Raw genomic sequence first — 14866 nt, 5'->3', positions numbered from 1 at the left:
TCACCTACACAAGAGGTTAGGGGTTCCACCCTGGAACAAATCCACTCAAAATGTAAGTCAGTGCAGCTCCACTGACTTGAAAAATCTGTACTGATGTATACTAGGTAAAAATCTAACGCCATATGCCTGGGTCACGCAGTAGTGCATTGTAAAACTAAATCTTTTCCACTTTGTTCCATTTATATTCATTCGCAGTGATCTTTTTAATATCTCATTTTTAACATTTTGCTTTCCTAGTGAAGTCTCGGATAGATTTTAACTATTAAATGTTGTAGTATCAATTGCAAGTGAAGTTAGTAATATGATTTGTATATTGGTATTCTCTGAAAATCATCATACCTGAAAAAAGGTAGAAAAGTACTCCCATTTTAAGTCACTCTAGCTCAAGATTGAGTTAAGAATTTGAATATCAAGTACAGTTTGCTCCTAGTAGCCACTGGTAGCTGATGCAGTGAAACGCATACCATCTGTTGCTTAAAAGCTTCATGCAGAACTCCGTATTACAGTATATAAATGAGCATGTGTCTTCCCTTCTTTACAAGAATACTTTTTGCACTCCACTAGTGGAGTTAAGTGGAAGTTAAGGAGGAAGTTTATTATTATAATTGATTACCATTCAGGTTCTCTAAGAACTTAACAGTACTCAATGCAAAAGAAGGCAAAGAATGAAAGTAGAAGAGAAACAGAGGCTCATTGATTACTTATATCTTACACCTAACCCACAGACAGTTTTTATCTTAAAAATAGATAATTCCCACTATTTGCTGGTAATGTACACACATACATTGTATCTATGTTCTTCTAAAGTTATTCCTAGATATCATTCAAAAGAAATGCCCTCAAGTTACAGAATACTGTACACAGACATTGCCCCTGGTCAGAGGAGATAAAATCTAGTTGTTCAGAGACTTTCCAGTTGAATCAATCTCCATTCATAGCTAAGAATTTGAATTCACTCTCTTAGCAACAAACTCTGCCTGACATAATCTTACAGCCCAGACACAGGATATGTATATGGCACTGACATATATTCCATTTCTTTTGGGAATTGTACTTCTGAAACACAACCTCATAGAAAATGTGTTACATTGCAGAACATTCATTATAGCATCGGGTAACATTCTGAAATCTTTATTCTTTTTCAGCTGTGTAGGGTATTTAATGCCCTTGCCCCAGTGTTTTACTGCTACCGTTCAACCCATTAAGAGTAGTACTTCAGTGCTGAAGAGGAAAGAACCATCCTGATCTCCCTACACTCTCAGCTTTTCCTCTTTTCTCCATGTACTAACTGCTCTTCCTCTCTTTGTGGCAGCCTGAAACATTTGGCTTACAGTCTTCAGGAGGATGTGTTCCCTGCAACTGCAACTCTTTTGGTTCCAAGTCCTTTGACTGCGATGGAGATGGACAGTGTTATTGCCAGCCTGGAGTGACAGGAAAGAAGTGTGACCGCTGTGCTCATGGATTTTACAACTTTGAAGAAGGAGGCTGTACTCGTATGTAAATTCTTTGCAGCCAATGGCAGATTTACTTATTTATTTATTACTAAGATTTGAGATTCGAGTTTGCCTGGCTTTGGATTGCCTAACAAATTTTCCTGACAGGTAGGTATTTTCATAGCCCTGTAAATCGGTCGATTGGCAAGAGCAAAAGACACAAGCAATTCCTTCTATTTTAAGGTCAGTTTATGGCTAATCAGCCACGTTTAGAAGGAACAGGAACATCCTTTTCTCCAAGTACTTTCTGCCAAAAAGTTTTCTATGAAGTTCCTACAATTTAGTTATGGTAAGAGTATCATAGAAGGCTGATTAAGTGCTTGCCAAATCACATCAGTTTGAAGGGATGTGAATGGGAAAAAAAAAAAAAAAAAAAAAAGAAAAAAAAATCCCTTTGCTTCTAGTTTTGTCTCAAACCTTTTTCACTGTCCTTACATGGTTGATCTTTTTTATTATATTTCTATACAGCAATATTTAGAATCTTGCTTACTTGTATACTTTTTGTGTGCAACAAGATCTTCAGATAAAATTCTCTACCATGTCCCTTGTGTAAACACATGAAAAGCATGTTTTTCCAGATGCTGAAACTCTGTCATCAGACACAAATATATCCAGCCACTTCTTTACGTTATGTTTGTCCTTTTGGACATTCGGTCAAACACTGAAATGAACGCTTCCTGTCCTTAAAGCAGTACAGACTGCTACATTGGAAAGAACCTAATCAATAGGTCTCTTCACAGGGAAATATCCATCTTTGATAACAGAACTGTATTTTTAAAGTCTCATGGACTCATTTAGGTGTGATTACGAGAGATGTAGATAGCTGTCTAGAGTGGCTGGCTGCTGGGATGCCAGAATGGTGATGGCTCCACAACATTCTTTGCTGATGGCAGAGTGATATAAAGTCAGTGATATTGTTGACATTCTTCAGGCAGAAGCTGTATTTTTTCCAGAAGCAGAAATCACCATGCCTGGTATCCTATTCCTCCTCGTTTCCCATCTGGACAGCAGCAGAAGCAGCAAGCCTAGCTCTCTGCCTTTTTTTACTCTTTTTTTTTTTTGCGTGGAAGGAGCATCAAGGCCTTGAGACCCACATCTGTGCAGCAAAAATCAAAATTTCACCTGTAGTGTTGATAAATCTTGAGCCAGACAGGATTATAGATCATATTTGAAAACATTGCTCTATGGTGTTGTCTCCCATGGGAAGGAAGGGCTCAGAAAACATTTACCACCTTGAAAAAGTACAAACATGTTGGCACCTTGGAAAAAGGAAAGATTGGTTCCCAGGCTTGCTGATGAGAGTGCTTGAAATAAAATGCAAATGATAACTGCAGTCCTAAAGCCCTTAGCACATATATGGAGGGGAAAAAATACTAGTTTATCTTCGTGATTAGTCTCTTATTCTAACATTTCACAGTTTAAAAGCACATCGCTATTGTGAAATACTACAAAATGTTGTTAATTTCATACAGTTGGGGAAGGAAAATGAGAGGGCAATTAACAAGATTTCACATTAAAATTTTAACTGCTCTCTTGGCAAACTTGAAATGACGCAGTTTAAGGAACAGTGATGAAATGGGAAAGTAGTATAAATCCAAACAATATTTTAAATAGAAATGTTTCTGCCTGTGGTCATCAATTATTTTAAATAACCGCAACAGCTAAATATGTTTAAAAAAAAATGAGGGTTTTAAAAGTTCCAAAGTTAATACAACAGATGGAGAGGAATTCTGTTTTCAAAATGATGGTTTTTCCCCACTTATTTTTAGTAGGCTTTTTATGTATTCCTTCAAATGACAAAAAAAAAGGGAATTAAATTATGAATCACAAAGAAAATCAGAAATTTAATAAAAGTATATGAAATCATGCTAGAAAGAAAGTGCACAAAAATGAATTCCACAGTGACAGTTAAGTATCGAATAAAATATTGGACCTCTTTTATCTAGCATTTATCCAAAAGGAATATAATTTGATTTTTTCTTGTGCAATAAAAAAACATAAAGCCTAAAAAAAACCATCCCTGAAGCACCATCAGTTAGCGTTGACATTCTAGCAGCAACGATACAACTATTTCACTGTTGCTTGCAACAACTGTGTTGTATTTTTTCCATATTCTTTTTAATAATGATAAAAGTAAAAATGAAAACAGTATTGGTGTATCACTTTCTTCCCCTCCATGCCTTTTGAACCAATTTTGTGTAAGAATTGGAAGCCCACAGAAGAGCTGTCACGTTTGAAACCCTAAGTCTCTCAATGAGACATGTAGTCTGAAACATCTTCAAGCCATAGTGTGTCAAAAGATTTTATGTAGCATGCAAAATGTCTTGTTCCTGGCGTGATGGAGGCAGAACTTACTATCTTCTTTGCATCAGTTACCTTATTTTGAAAGCATTGATGGGGAAAAATAAAGATCACTTCTTATTTGAACTATAGCTATGAGTTCTATCTTTGCACATTTCTTACTTTCTAGTTTTACTCTGAAGTATTTCATACAGTAAAGGCAAGGAATATAAACACAGCCCTCAGCAATGAACATCAAGTTACACTGCCCTATAAACACCCCAAGGAACAGATTATCACCCAGAGAGTCATAGTTTGCTTATGATGCTTTTGCTCTGACCTCAGGGCTGATGTTGATGGTAAGCATGAAAATAACCACGCACCAGTTCTCCTCCAAGCAATTAGGCGTCTTGTGGCCCATAGCTACTTACATACCTTGAATCTGTGCTTGCCACCAACAAGTTGTTCACTTAATAATGCTTTAAGAGCAAAGACCACTTTTGGAACCAAATTATTTTTAATTGAGTAAGATCTGCAAAGAATCCCACTTTCCTGTGAAGAGGCTTATTTTTTTTATGTCCTCCCAAGATAGAATACATGTAATCTGAAAGAAAGGAGTAGAATGGGGAAAAGAAACTGAAACACCTTTTTTGCCCTTTAAGAAAAGTCTGCTTACAGTCGCAGAAGTTTCAGGAGGTTGGCTTAGATTGGTGGAAGAGGTTAAATACACTGCAGGTTTCTTGCATAGAGGGCTCAGAGGCAGTCAGGTGGCTTCTTGCACAAGACAGCGCGGGCCCAGAAACTGTAGGACGATACGCCCGCAGCTATATCACATGAGCGCACCATCTGGAAGTCTCTGCACTTCTGCAGTCAGTGCCTTTATTTTTCCTGTTCTGTTCTTATGGCAGTTACTTCAACCTCAGTTAACCTGTGTTGCATTGCTCCTGGCTCAGATTTCTCTGGGTTCACCCTACCTTTCCTGTCCCACTGTGTCCACCCATAACTGACAGTTCACTGGATGGTAAATGCTTTGGTGGAACGATCCTAACCCTGTTAGGGTCTGCTCTCCACGTGTCACGTAAAGGGGTAACTTTTCCTCTGCTTTATTTTTTTTTTATCTCCCATGAAGCCTGTGAGTGTTCACGTTTTGGTAATAACTGCGATCCCATCAGTGGCCGCTGTATCTGCCCTCCTAATACTGTTGGCGAGATGTGTGACAAATGTGCACCAAATTCCTGGGGCCATGACCTTGTCAGTGGCTGCAAGGTGAGTGGATCTCTATTTTCTCTGTGTGTGTTACCGCTTTCCCATGGGGTAAATACAGTAATTTGTAGCCGGAACACAATTTTAGGTTTGTAAATCGTGGTTTGTGTCTGCATTGTGAGTTTTGGTGTCAGACTGTGGTATAAACGTTGGCAATCTGTTACTGAGCACTACACATCTCTGTCTCAGGTATGCAGCCTGTAACACCAAACGCCCTGTTTATACTGCTGTCATGCTGGGTCAGTGTCTTGCTGGAGCCTGGTTTCTTTTATTATAGCTATGTTTAACGTGATTGAGGAGATGACCACATTATTGTACCATGTATATAGATGTATAGTTACAGGTAACTGACAGTGTCTTTGCAGAACAAACTTACTTTGGCCCTAATTGTGCTACCACTGGGAATTTGTACTTGAAGGGCTTCAACTTGGGCATAAAAGAGAGTGAAGAGAGAAGAAAAGAAACAGCCACCTAAGCTGTAAAATGCTCTTTCTTCCTGTGTTCTTAAAGGGGAAATAAATCTTCTCATTAGCCTTTAAATCCTTCTTATTCCAGTGTTCGACACAGTTAAAAAAAATCTTGAAGGGGAGGGAAGAAGGGAGAAGAAACAGGGAAACAATGATAGTATGTCAAAGAGGCGATACAAGCTGTTGTTAATGTCCTGCTCTTGAGTTAAGGGGAGCAATATTCAGTTAAGGTTGAAAACTGGTGACAGTGAATATTATGCAAAGTTCAAATGCCTTCTCCTCTCTGCCATTCTCATTGATGATGAGGGATTTCTAGTACTGCTGCAATTACTCCAGAAACATATGTCTTATCTAAACACAGTCATACACCATTAATGCTCCTTCTTAAAAAGCTGTTCGTAATGTAGCTCAGGCTGCAAACTAATTATCAAGAATGAGTTCTTTTTTGTATGTATGGGAAAGCTCCTCTTGTGAAACCTCTGCTGTGCTGCTGTGATATAGACTCTTGGCTTCTGAAACCAGCCTAATGAGGTTGAAGACCTGTGTTTGAGCTCTGGAGTATATTCTCTGATTGTCTTTTATGTGAGCGCATTAGTATGGCAGTTCCATGGCACCATCTAAATTAATAATGATCTATCAGCCCACATCTCTCTCACTGTGTTGCAGCTAATTTCTGCAAAGTGAGATGTGAATCTCCCGCTCGCACTGCTTGTAGAAGATTTCCAGGGCTGTCGTAACTCATGGGAATAGAGAGCATTGCATAAAACTGCTTGCTCACAAAACAAACATAACATCTAATTGTAATTTAAGTTGTGATATCGCACAGCAAGCTATTTCAATGTATGGTGAACAATTTGCTTTCTAAGCTTTAAGTTCAAATGTGTCTTGTAGAATAAGGTTCTTTCTGTCAGAAGGCTTTATTTCGTAGATTAGGTAGAAGTCTAGCAGTCTAACGTTTAACCAGTAGTTAATAGTTTCTCTGGCATTCAGTAAAGATTGAATTTGAAACTTTCCTGTGTATAATCATCTTATTTATAAATGGTCTTTTCGGATCAAAGGAAAGGTACTTTAAGTATTCATGTAATAAACGGTTTTGCTTAGAAACTGAATCCACATTTTCCTCCTCTTTTTCAGCTTTGTGTCCTTAATTTTAGCAAGTCTATCCATGTCAGTTACTGTGGTAACCTGTACTACTGGCACTGAGTTTGCTTCTGCAAGCTGAACTTCTACATATGAGATTCTGGTCACGCCAGTGATCACAGCAAATGTCCTGTGCTAACTCTGCAGTACAGTCACAGTAATAGCACTGAGGGATTCTTCTGTTCTTTGGAAGTCTGCAGCTTTCCCTGCTACTTACTTCCGTACTCAATATCTAGACCCCCTGGCAAATCATCTATTTCTATCCTTACCTGCCTGCGCAAGTCTCATTCTCTGAGCAAGTTTACTTGCCAGTACACATGACTAAATCTCTATACCTTACTGTGTAAATTACTGGCATCTAAGAGTCCTGTTTGTACAAAGATAGTTGCCTGTCTGGTGGATGAGTAATAAACATTGAACTAGATTCCACTGGGACCACCACCCCTGAGCAATTCGAGTTTTAGCAAAGTGGTCTGAACACGCCCTGCAGAGGATTTACACAGAAAGCACTTTTTAGAGAGCACTTATAGTTTTTAAGTTAATTTGGTACGCAAAGTATCCCAGTGCCTTGACCCTTTTGGATTTATTTGATTTCACTGCCTAACTTATCAGTGATAAGTAATATCTGTTCAAAAAGAAAACAGTGTTGTAAAGGCATTTTGTGTAATTGCTTGACCTTTGTTGATAAATGCCTAGCCTTGTAACTCAGATATATTACGTTCAGACAGTGGAAATTCACTGCGGTGCTTTATTTCTAGGTACTTGAAAGAGGTGAGTTGCTTTTTTGTTGGGTGGGTTTTGTTTTTTTCAGAAGCACAATTGCAATTTTCCCTTCGTTTCTCTCCTTTTTAGCCCTGTGACTGCAGCCTCATTGGAGCCCTGAGTTCTCAGTGTGACTTAAACACAGGCTGTTGCTTCTGCCGCCCTGAATTCTCTGGGGATAAATGCACCGAGTGCAGGTCGGGTTACTGGAATTATCCGCAATGTGTTGCTTGTCAGTGCTTCCTGGCAGGGACTGATCCACAGAGCTGTGATACAGAGTTGGGGAAGTGCTCGTGCATTGATCATACTGGCCAATGCAGCTGCAAGGTAGGACAATGAAAATTGTAAGCTGATCTTATAGCTGCTGAGAAGTTTATTCCAAAATTCATTGACATTGTACTTGTGTGTTCCGACAATATATGCAAAAAAAAATTGAGTTGGTTTTCATAGTGTATTTGCTAACTGCTGTGGGAGGAGTCTAACATAAAGACTTACATGCTAATTAGTTGCTTTTTCACATGCACTACCACTTGCCAGGACAGCAAGTTCTTACAGAACTGTTGCCAATTTAACCCCATTCAATACAATTCTTGTTCAGAATATTTGTCAAGTTAAAAGCAAACACATCAGTAATAATAGTATGCCACGGTGCTAGCTCTTTATAATACATTGACTTAGAGGGAGTAAGTATTGATCATTTTATGAGTAGAATTCACTGCAGTAGTATCCATTTTTCTGACTAGACTGTATCCAATTCAGGATCACTAAAGCAAAGACTTTTGGCATCATCACCCACAGCATTCTTATTTGGAATTATTTTTGGAAGAACAGCACACTTAGGTGGTTTGAAAATTGGCTGGATTGCTGGGCTTAAAGGGCAATAATTGGAGGTTTGACACACAGTTGGTAGCCAGCAAACAGAGTACCCCAGAGCCAATACCTTCGTCAGTGACGCGGATGACAGAATTCACCATCAGCAGATTTGAGAATATTGCTGATTTGGAGGTGGTAGAGCATGTCAACATGCTGAACAGTAGAACTACAATCTAGAGGGTCCTTGAAAAGCTTGATGATTGGGAAAATAGAAAGGAACTGGAGTGGAATAACCTCAAGAATAAGTACAGTCTGTGAGGAAAAAGGCTGAGTGTTGATCCTGCTGAAAAGCACATACGGGCTTTGGGAATGTCAAACTGAATATAAGCCAACTGTGTACTGTTAGTGTAAATAAGGCAAACTGTCTACTGAGCTGGATGCATTGATGATACCGTGGCCAATGCAGCTGCAAGGTAGGACATCATGAAAAACATGACCAGCAGGTCTTTACCTGCCTCTACTCAGTGCTGGTAAGACTGCACTTGGAAATGGTGTCCAGTTTTAGAGTGTTGTTGAGAAACTGAAGAGGTTCCAGAGAAGAGCTACAAAGAGACTTAGAGCAGATGATCTGTAAAGGTATACTGAGAGAGCTAGACTGTTTTAGTCTGCAAAAAATAGAGGCTGAGAGAAAATGCAATTGCAGCCTACAGCCACTTCAAAGAGTAGTTGATGGAGTCAAGTGCTTTCTGGTAGTAGCAAAAGATGTGACAAGGGACAACAGCTGCAAATGGTAGGTTAGGAATTTTGCGTTGGACATTAGGGAAAAAAAAAATCACTAGGAGGGTTATGCAGCACTTGAACAAATGAAATCCCATGTGAAATCCCCGTTCTTGGAGGTTTTCAAGAATTGGCTAGAAAGAGGAATGGGTAACCTGATGTAGTATTGGTGATAGTCCCACTTCAAGGAGGAGGTTTTTAAAAGTGACCTCTAGAGATTAGATTCCTTCTGTGATTTTGATTCATTCTTTTTCAGAGACTGTATTGACACAAAGAGCTAGTAAAATGGAAGGATGAATTTAAATGATTGAATTGTCAGGTAATTCTTTTGTTAAATGGGCACCAGTCGCTTCATTCTGAGTTTAAAGGACAGACTCAATGGAGGAATTGTAGAACAAATTAGATTAAAGGGTCCTATGGAGGTCATCTAGTCCAGTGCCTTATTTGAAAGACATTGCTGAGGCAGTGTCTTCTGAGGATGAGGATTTCACAGCCTCTTTGTGCAAACTGCTTGACGACCCTCCCATTTTTCTGGTGTATTTGAACAAAAAATATCGTGTTCTGTTTCCCAAATACTGATTCGTTTGATGGTGAGACCATAAAAAAACTGGAGTGAGTTAATCACATGGACCATCTGAGTAAAACTCAGCCTAATGATCAGCGTTATTTGTCCTATGTCATTCTTTGAAGTGGAAAAAGTATCTCAATTCTTTCAGCGTCTCCTGATACGTGATGTGCTCCAACCCCTCTAACAATCTTCATGCCCCTTTTCTTGATTAGATCCAGTGCGTCAATGTCTCTTGTAGCTCTTGTAAGCACTGAGTAGAAAGAATGGAGGGTTATGGCATTTTTAAATAGAAGTGTTTCTTTGTTGATTCTTTTAAGGCTAATATAGTTACTTCTGTGTTTCTGTGAGTGCAAATTGCCAGTATATGTTTAGCTGATGATTAATGATAAGAAACTGCAATTGACATGAAACAAAATGTAAAGCAAGTAAAATTCACAATTTATGACAGAAAATGGACAAATAATAATGAATTAAGTCAGCCGATTATTTTTTTACCCCTAGAATTTAAATCTAAGGTTAAATTTAAATCTAGGGTTGATTAACCTTTTGTGTAACTTTTTTGAAAGAGTTATATATTGAAGAAGCTAGATTTTTATAAAATGGTAATCATTCCCATTTAAACCTGCTGTTATAGCTGCACAAATGAGCTTTCAAAGGCTCAGGAGCCCCTTTGTGAGCCCTGACAAAAAGCAGCAAAATATAAGCTAAATATAGCATAGGCACATTTACTGACAGGGTTACATGTGGAAATGAGGGTTAAAAAATCCTTGGGGATAATGTCGGTTTCCTCTATAAGCTTTGGAAAGTTGAATTTGTTTTTTAGGTTGGCTTCTTCACATTACTCTCAAGAGGAAAAAAAAGCAGGGGGAGGAAGAGCCAACCAGTTCTCTCATGTTGATGAATTTTTTTAAATACCTTGGTCTCAGTATGAAAATGGTTTTAAAAGGCTATGCATAAATTATTGTGTATGTGGCGCTATCTGGTATAGCTTTTTATTTGGACTAATTGAAAAATGAAAATAAAAGCATTGACATTACAACAGTGAAACATTTCAGCCTTGTTAATGCTGGTCAATGATGTGGAAAACAATCACGAAGAGAGGAAAGCTTTTCTCTGCAATATTTCCATTAAAATGTGTCAAGAAGAACATTTAGTACTGTACCTTAAACACGCTAACTTGTCAAAACTAATTCCTATTAAACAAAAGGCTTGATTATCCCTGGCATTTCAAAAGGACATATTTTTTTTTATCAATCAGTTATTGAGCACGTCATGTGCAAAGTGCCATTTGATTTTTCTGTGCTTACAACTGTCAATATGAAGCCAGTATCCATTGCTCAGAGCTACTCAGTGGATACAAATGCAAATGCCTCAATTACATTAATTGTATATGTTTCCATACACACACGATAAGAAGCTGGAAAGTTCCTTGAATATTTCCTTACACTTATTTCTGTTATTATCATTCCTGTATGATTTTCTTTTTCTTATTACTACCTCAAAATGAAGCTTGCTTTTTTAAAAAAAAAAAAAAAAATCTTCTCTCTCTTCCAGGTTAATGTGGAAGGTGTCCACTGTGACAGGTGCAAGTCTGGTACATTTGGTCTCTCTGCCAGAAACCCACTTGGCTGCAGCAGTTGCTATTGCTTTGGCCTGACTACACAGTGCAGTGAGGCAAGGGGGCTGATTCGCATGTGGGTGAGTAGGAAACTGCTGAGCCATGTAATGCAATAATGCTGTTTCCTGCTGGCATCTTTTAGTCAGGCACTGAGAGGTAGCTAGAAAGCGGCCAAACAGTCAAGCAATCATTTTCCTCTTTATACTTTGAAAAGTGGAGAGAGCGGTATGTTCCATTAGGCAATCAGGGTCAAGGCTTTAAGAGTAAATAAGTAGATTAGAAAACCAGTGATAGAATAGCTGATGTCAAGCCAAAGTAAAGTTATTAAAACTCAGGGAAGGATAAGCTAATCATGTGGGGAAATTATGCAGTCCAGTGCATTGTAACATAATCCCTGGTATGTGATACACAGTTTACCCAGGTGTATTCAAGGGTCACAGGTGCTTGTTGTCCAACATAGATTTCCCTGTTTATTTTCATTGTTTTGTTTGGGGTTTTTTGTTTTGTTTTTTATTTATTTTATTTTTAAAAAGAGCTTATTAAAGCTCTGTTTAAATCCAAGAATGGTAGGGTATAATCCATCAGAGCAAAAAAAGAGCTCTCCACCTTTTTGTGGAAGAGGGCCTTCAGACCTATGCTGGACTGACAAATAAGGTAGGCTGGATGTCTCCATTTACCTGTACAATGAGTGCAAAACACACATTGAGACCACTGCTGTCTGTTGCTGCTGTGCGAGCTCCTCAGTTACATTCTGGAGGAGCTATTTCTAATGGAAAATGACTAGTTCAGTCATATCTCTGCTAGATATGAGAATGGTCAGTCATATCTCTGCTAGAAAGCTTGTCAACCGTACAGGGAATGTCTGCCTAATTCAAATCAGCCAAAGCCCCTGACTTGTCATGCACAAGCATCAATTGGATAAGGATACTTCAGGCTGGAATTAAGGTGTGATCTCTTAATAAAGAGTTCATATCTCTTGGTTAAAGGAATATGAATAGCACCCATTCTCCCCTTTGTTATTCAGTCCAATAGCACCTCTTTCCCTTTCCAGTAGATGAAGTGATTTATCGTGATCTGACCCAGTTTTTCTCATTATTTCAATTTTGCCCATCATATGCTGGTAGGCTGGAGATGAAAGGCTGTAAAAGGCTGACAAGTTATAAAATTTAATCAACTTCCATGACAGCAACAGTTCTGGAAAATCGTGCTTTGACCCTTGTGGCAGCACAAAGCAGAAACATAGTTTAAACATCCTGATTATTTTGTGTCTCCTGATTAATTTCCTTTCCTATTTATGGTCATATCTAAATAAGTGCATGTCCATGTCTCATCTAGGTTTTGGAACTCTGATCTATTTCAGAACTGATTCAGAGTTGTAAACTGAGTTTACAACTCGGGTTGAGACTGGGTTGAGACTGGGTTCTGTCTGCGCAACCAGTTGAGATTGGTTTCTATCAGCTGCTGGTGACTATTTCAGATACTCTCAGGTGGTTCAAATGGCATTAGACATGTTTCAACAAGCAAATCATAGAATCATAGGATGGTTTGAGTTGGAAGGGGCCTTAAAGATCATCTAATTCCAAACGCCCTGCCATGGGCAGGGACACCTCCCACTAGACCATGTTGCTCAAAGCCCCATCCAGCCTGGCCTAGAACACTACCAGGGATGGGGCAACCACAACTTGTTCTAGTGCATCACCACCCTCACAGTAAAGAATGTCTTCCTAATATCTAATCTAAATCTACCCTCTTTCAGTTTAAAATTGTTACGCTCGTCCTATAACTGCACTCCCTGATAAAGAGTCCTTCCCCATCTCTCCTGTAGGACCCCTTCTTGACAGTAAGGCAAGGCTAATCTGAAATGCAAATATGTTGAGCACTTTCTTGATGTCTAAGGTAGTAAACAGTAAAATAAGGTTATGATAGGAACTCAGGAAATCTCACTTAGGGCTGGCAATATTAGGAATGCTTCCATGTCTGTTCAGTCCGTAGATGCTGCTGTAAATGGAAATACCAAGATGCTTAAGGTACAGTACAGGGCCTGGTTGATTCCTCATTACCCGATCCCTGTCTTGTGAACAGCGAGTTGATGGGATGACTGTTTTCTTTGTTTTCCTCACTCTTTGGGAGAAAGCAATTTTGATACCAGCCCTTTGCATTTGTTCACATGCTTCCTGTGATACTTTCATCTGCATGGAATTACTAAGACTCTTATTACAGTTTTTGATCAAAATAATGATTTCTATATAATGCTATTGAGACTTTTTCAACAAGCCTAAGAAAATTACAAGTATCTAAGTGGCATCCTTATATTTTTCATTAAATCTGAATTTAGAGTTACAGAAACCCTGAGCCCTTGCTCTCTGCGTATTGCGCAGAGAACACTGAGCTTGACTATTGTGTAAAAGTGCCAAGGGATCAGGCATCGTGTTCCACAGCCCCAGTGATGTATAATAAGTGTTGCTGAGAATTATGCTTCTTCATAAGGTACATTTCTTACAATATGAACAGAGCAGGCCCGAGACTGAAATAGCACTATGAAAATCACTTGAATAAAATTCTTGGGATCACTTGCTGATGAATCTATTTTAACCAGTGCTAGTCTGTTCTTTGTTAACATGAGGACAAGGCACAAAAAGCTCGAGGGGGAAGTAATTATTATCACTGTTTATACCTGAAGGAGTAATAAGACTGTTTTGTGACAAATCGTTCATGAGATGAAATTACCTAGAAATAATTTTTTAAAGAGTTAGAATTTAAAGACTAACATTTCATGGGGAAAACAGACTTGATATTCTTTTTGATATTTTTAAATATGTGTAGGTTACCTTGAAGCCAGAGCAAATGATTCTACCACTGGTGGATGAGAAGCTTCAGCGCAGCACTCTTTCAGGGATTGCATTCCAGCCTCCTGAAATAGTAGCAAATATAGAACAGGTGATGCAGGATCTTCGGTCAGAACCTGTTTACTGGAGACTTCCAGAGCAGTTTGAGGGACGAAAGGTAAACATAAAATTCCACTGAATACTGACATGGATTTATATATATTTTTTATTTTATATTTGTATTTTGCAATGCCTTTTTTCCCTTCCAATATGCATGTCATCACACACTGGAATGTACTTCAAAAGAAAATAAATGCCATTCCATTATTAAAAATTATTTGCTCATTATCATGGAAATTCATGTCTGTAACATAAACACTATTTCAAAATATATATTTACAGACAGTAACATGTAATATTCTCCCACAAGATAGATTCTCTCACAAAAATGTTATTTGAAAAATTCAGCTGCATTCATTTAATAAAACACTTGTAACTTTTTGTTTCTCCCCATTTAAAAACAAAACAAAAAAAAGCACCTGATCTTTTTAAGTTACACCAGAGAAAATGGTTCAAATAGCCCCCTTTTTGGATATTGTTATGCGCTTCTGTTATGATTTATTTTGCCCTTTTGATATTTCTTGTTTTGGCTTGGGAAAGTTTAGATATTTCTTTCTCTAAACACAAACTTTGGGCAGCACCAAGGCACGTATAAAGAAATAGATAATATTTTGGTTTCAGTGTAGTACAATAACAAATTGCTGATGGGTATTTTTTAACACAGCCCTTGCCCCCAGAGAGTTCTACAAGCATGTATTGCTATTTTCTACCATACGCACATTCATCAGACTGCACACAGG

At 38.4% G+C, this 14866-nt stretch overlaps 1 protein-coding gene across 6 annotated transcripts in view; it reads left to right on the top strand.

Moving 5' to 3' along the window:
* Positions 1 to 14866, top strand: part of LAMA2 (laminin subunit alpha 2) — a 383003-nt gene that overhangs the window by 250466 nt on the left and 117671 nt on the right. For all 6 annotated transcript variants that reach the window (XM_063329629.1, XM_063329631.1, XM_063329633.1 and 3 more), the window contains 5 exons: positions 1313 to 1493; positions 4903 to 5039; positions 7496 to 7732; positions 11118 to 11261; positions 14005 to 14184. In XM_063329629.1, the coding sequence (XP_063185699.1) occupies positions 1313 to 1493; positions 4903 to 5039; positions 7496 to 7732; positions 11118 to 11261; positions 14005 to 14184 (879 nt within the window). The remainder of the gene's footprint in view (positions 1 to 1312; positions 1494 to 4902; positions 5040 to 7495; positions 7733 to 11117; positions 11262 to 14004; positions 14185 to 14866) is intronic.

The sequence above is a fragment of the Chroicocephalus ridibundus genome, chromosome 3 (assembly GCF_963924245.1).
Source record: "Chroicocephalus ridibundus chromosome 3, bChrRid1.1, whole genome shotgun sequence".
Classification (NCBI taxonomy): domain Eukaryota; kingdom Metazoa; phylum Chordata; class Aves; order Charadriiformes; family Laridae; genus Chroicocephalus; species Chroicocephalus ridibundus.
The sequence above is the reverse complement of the archived record's forward strand: the minus strand, read 5'-3'. Positions and strand labels throughout refer to the sequence as shown.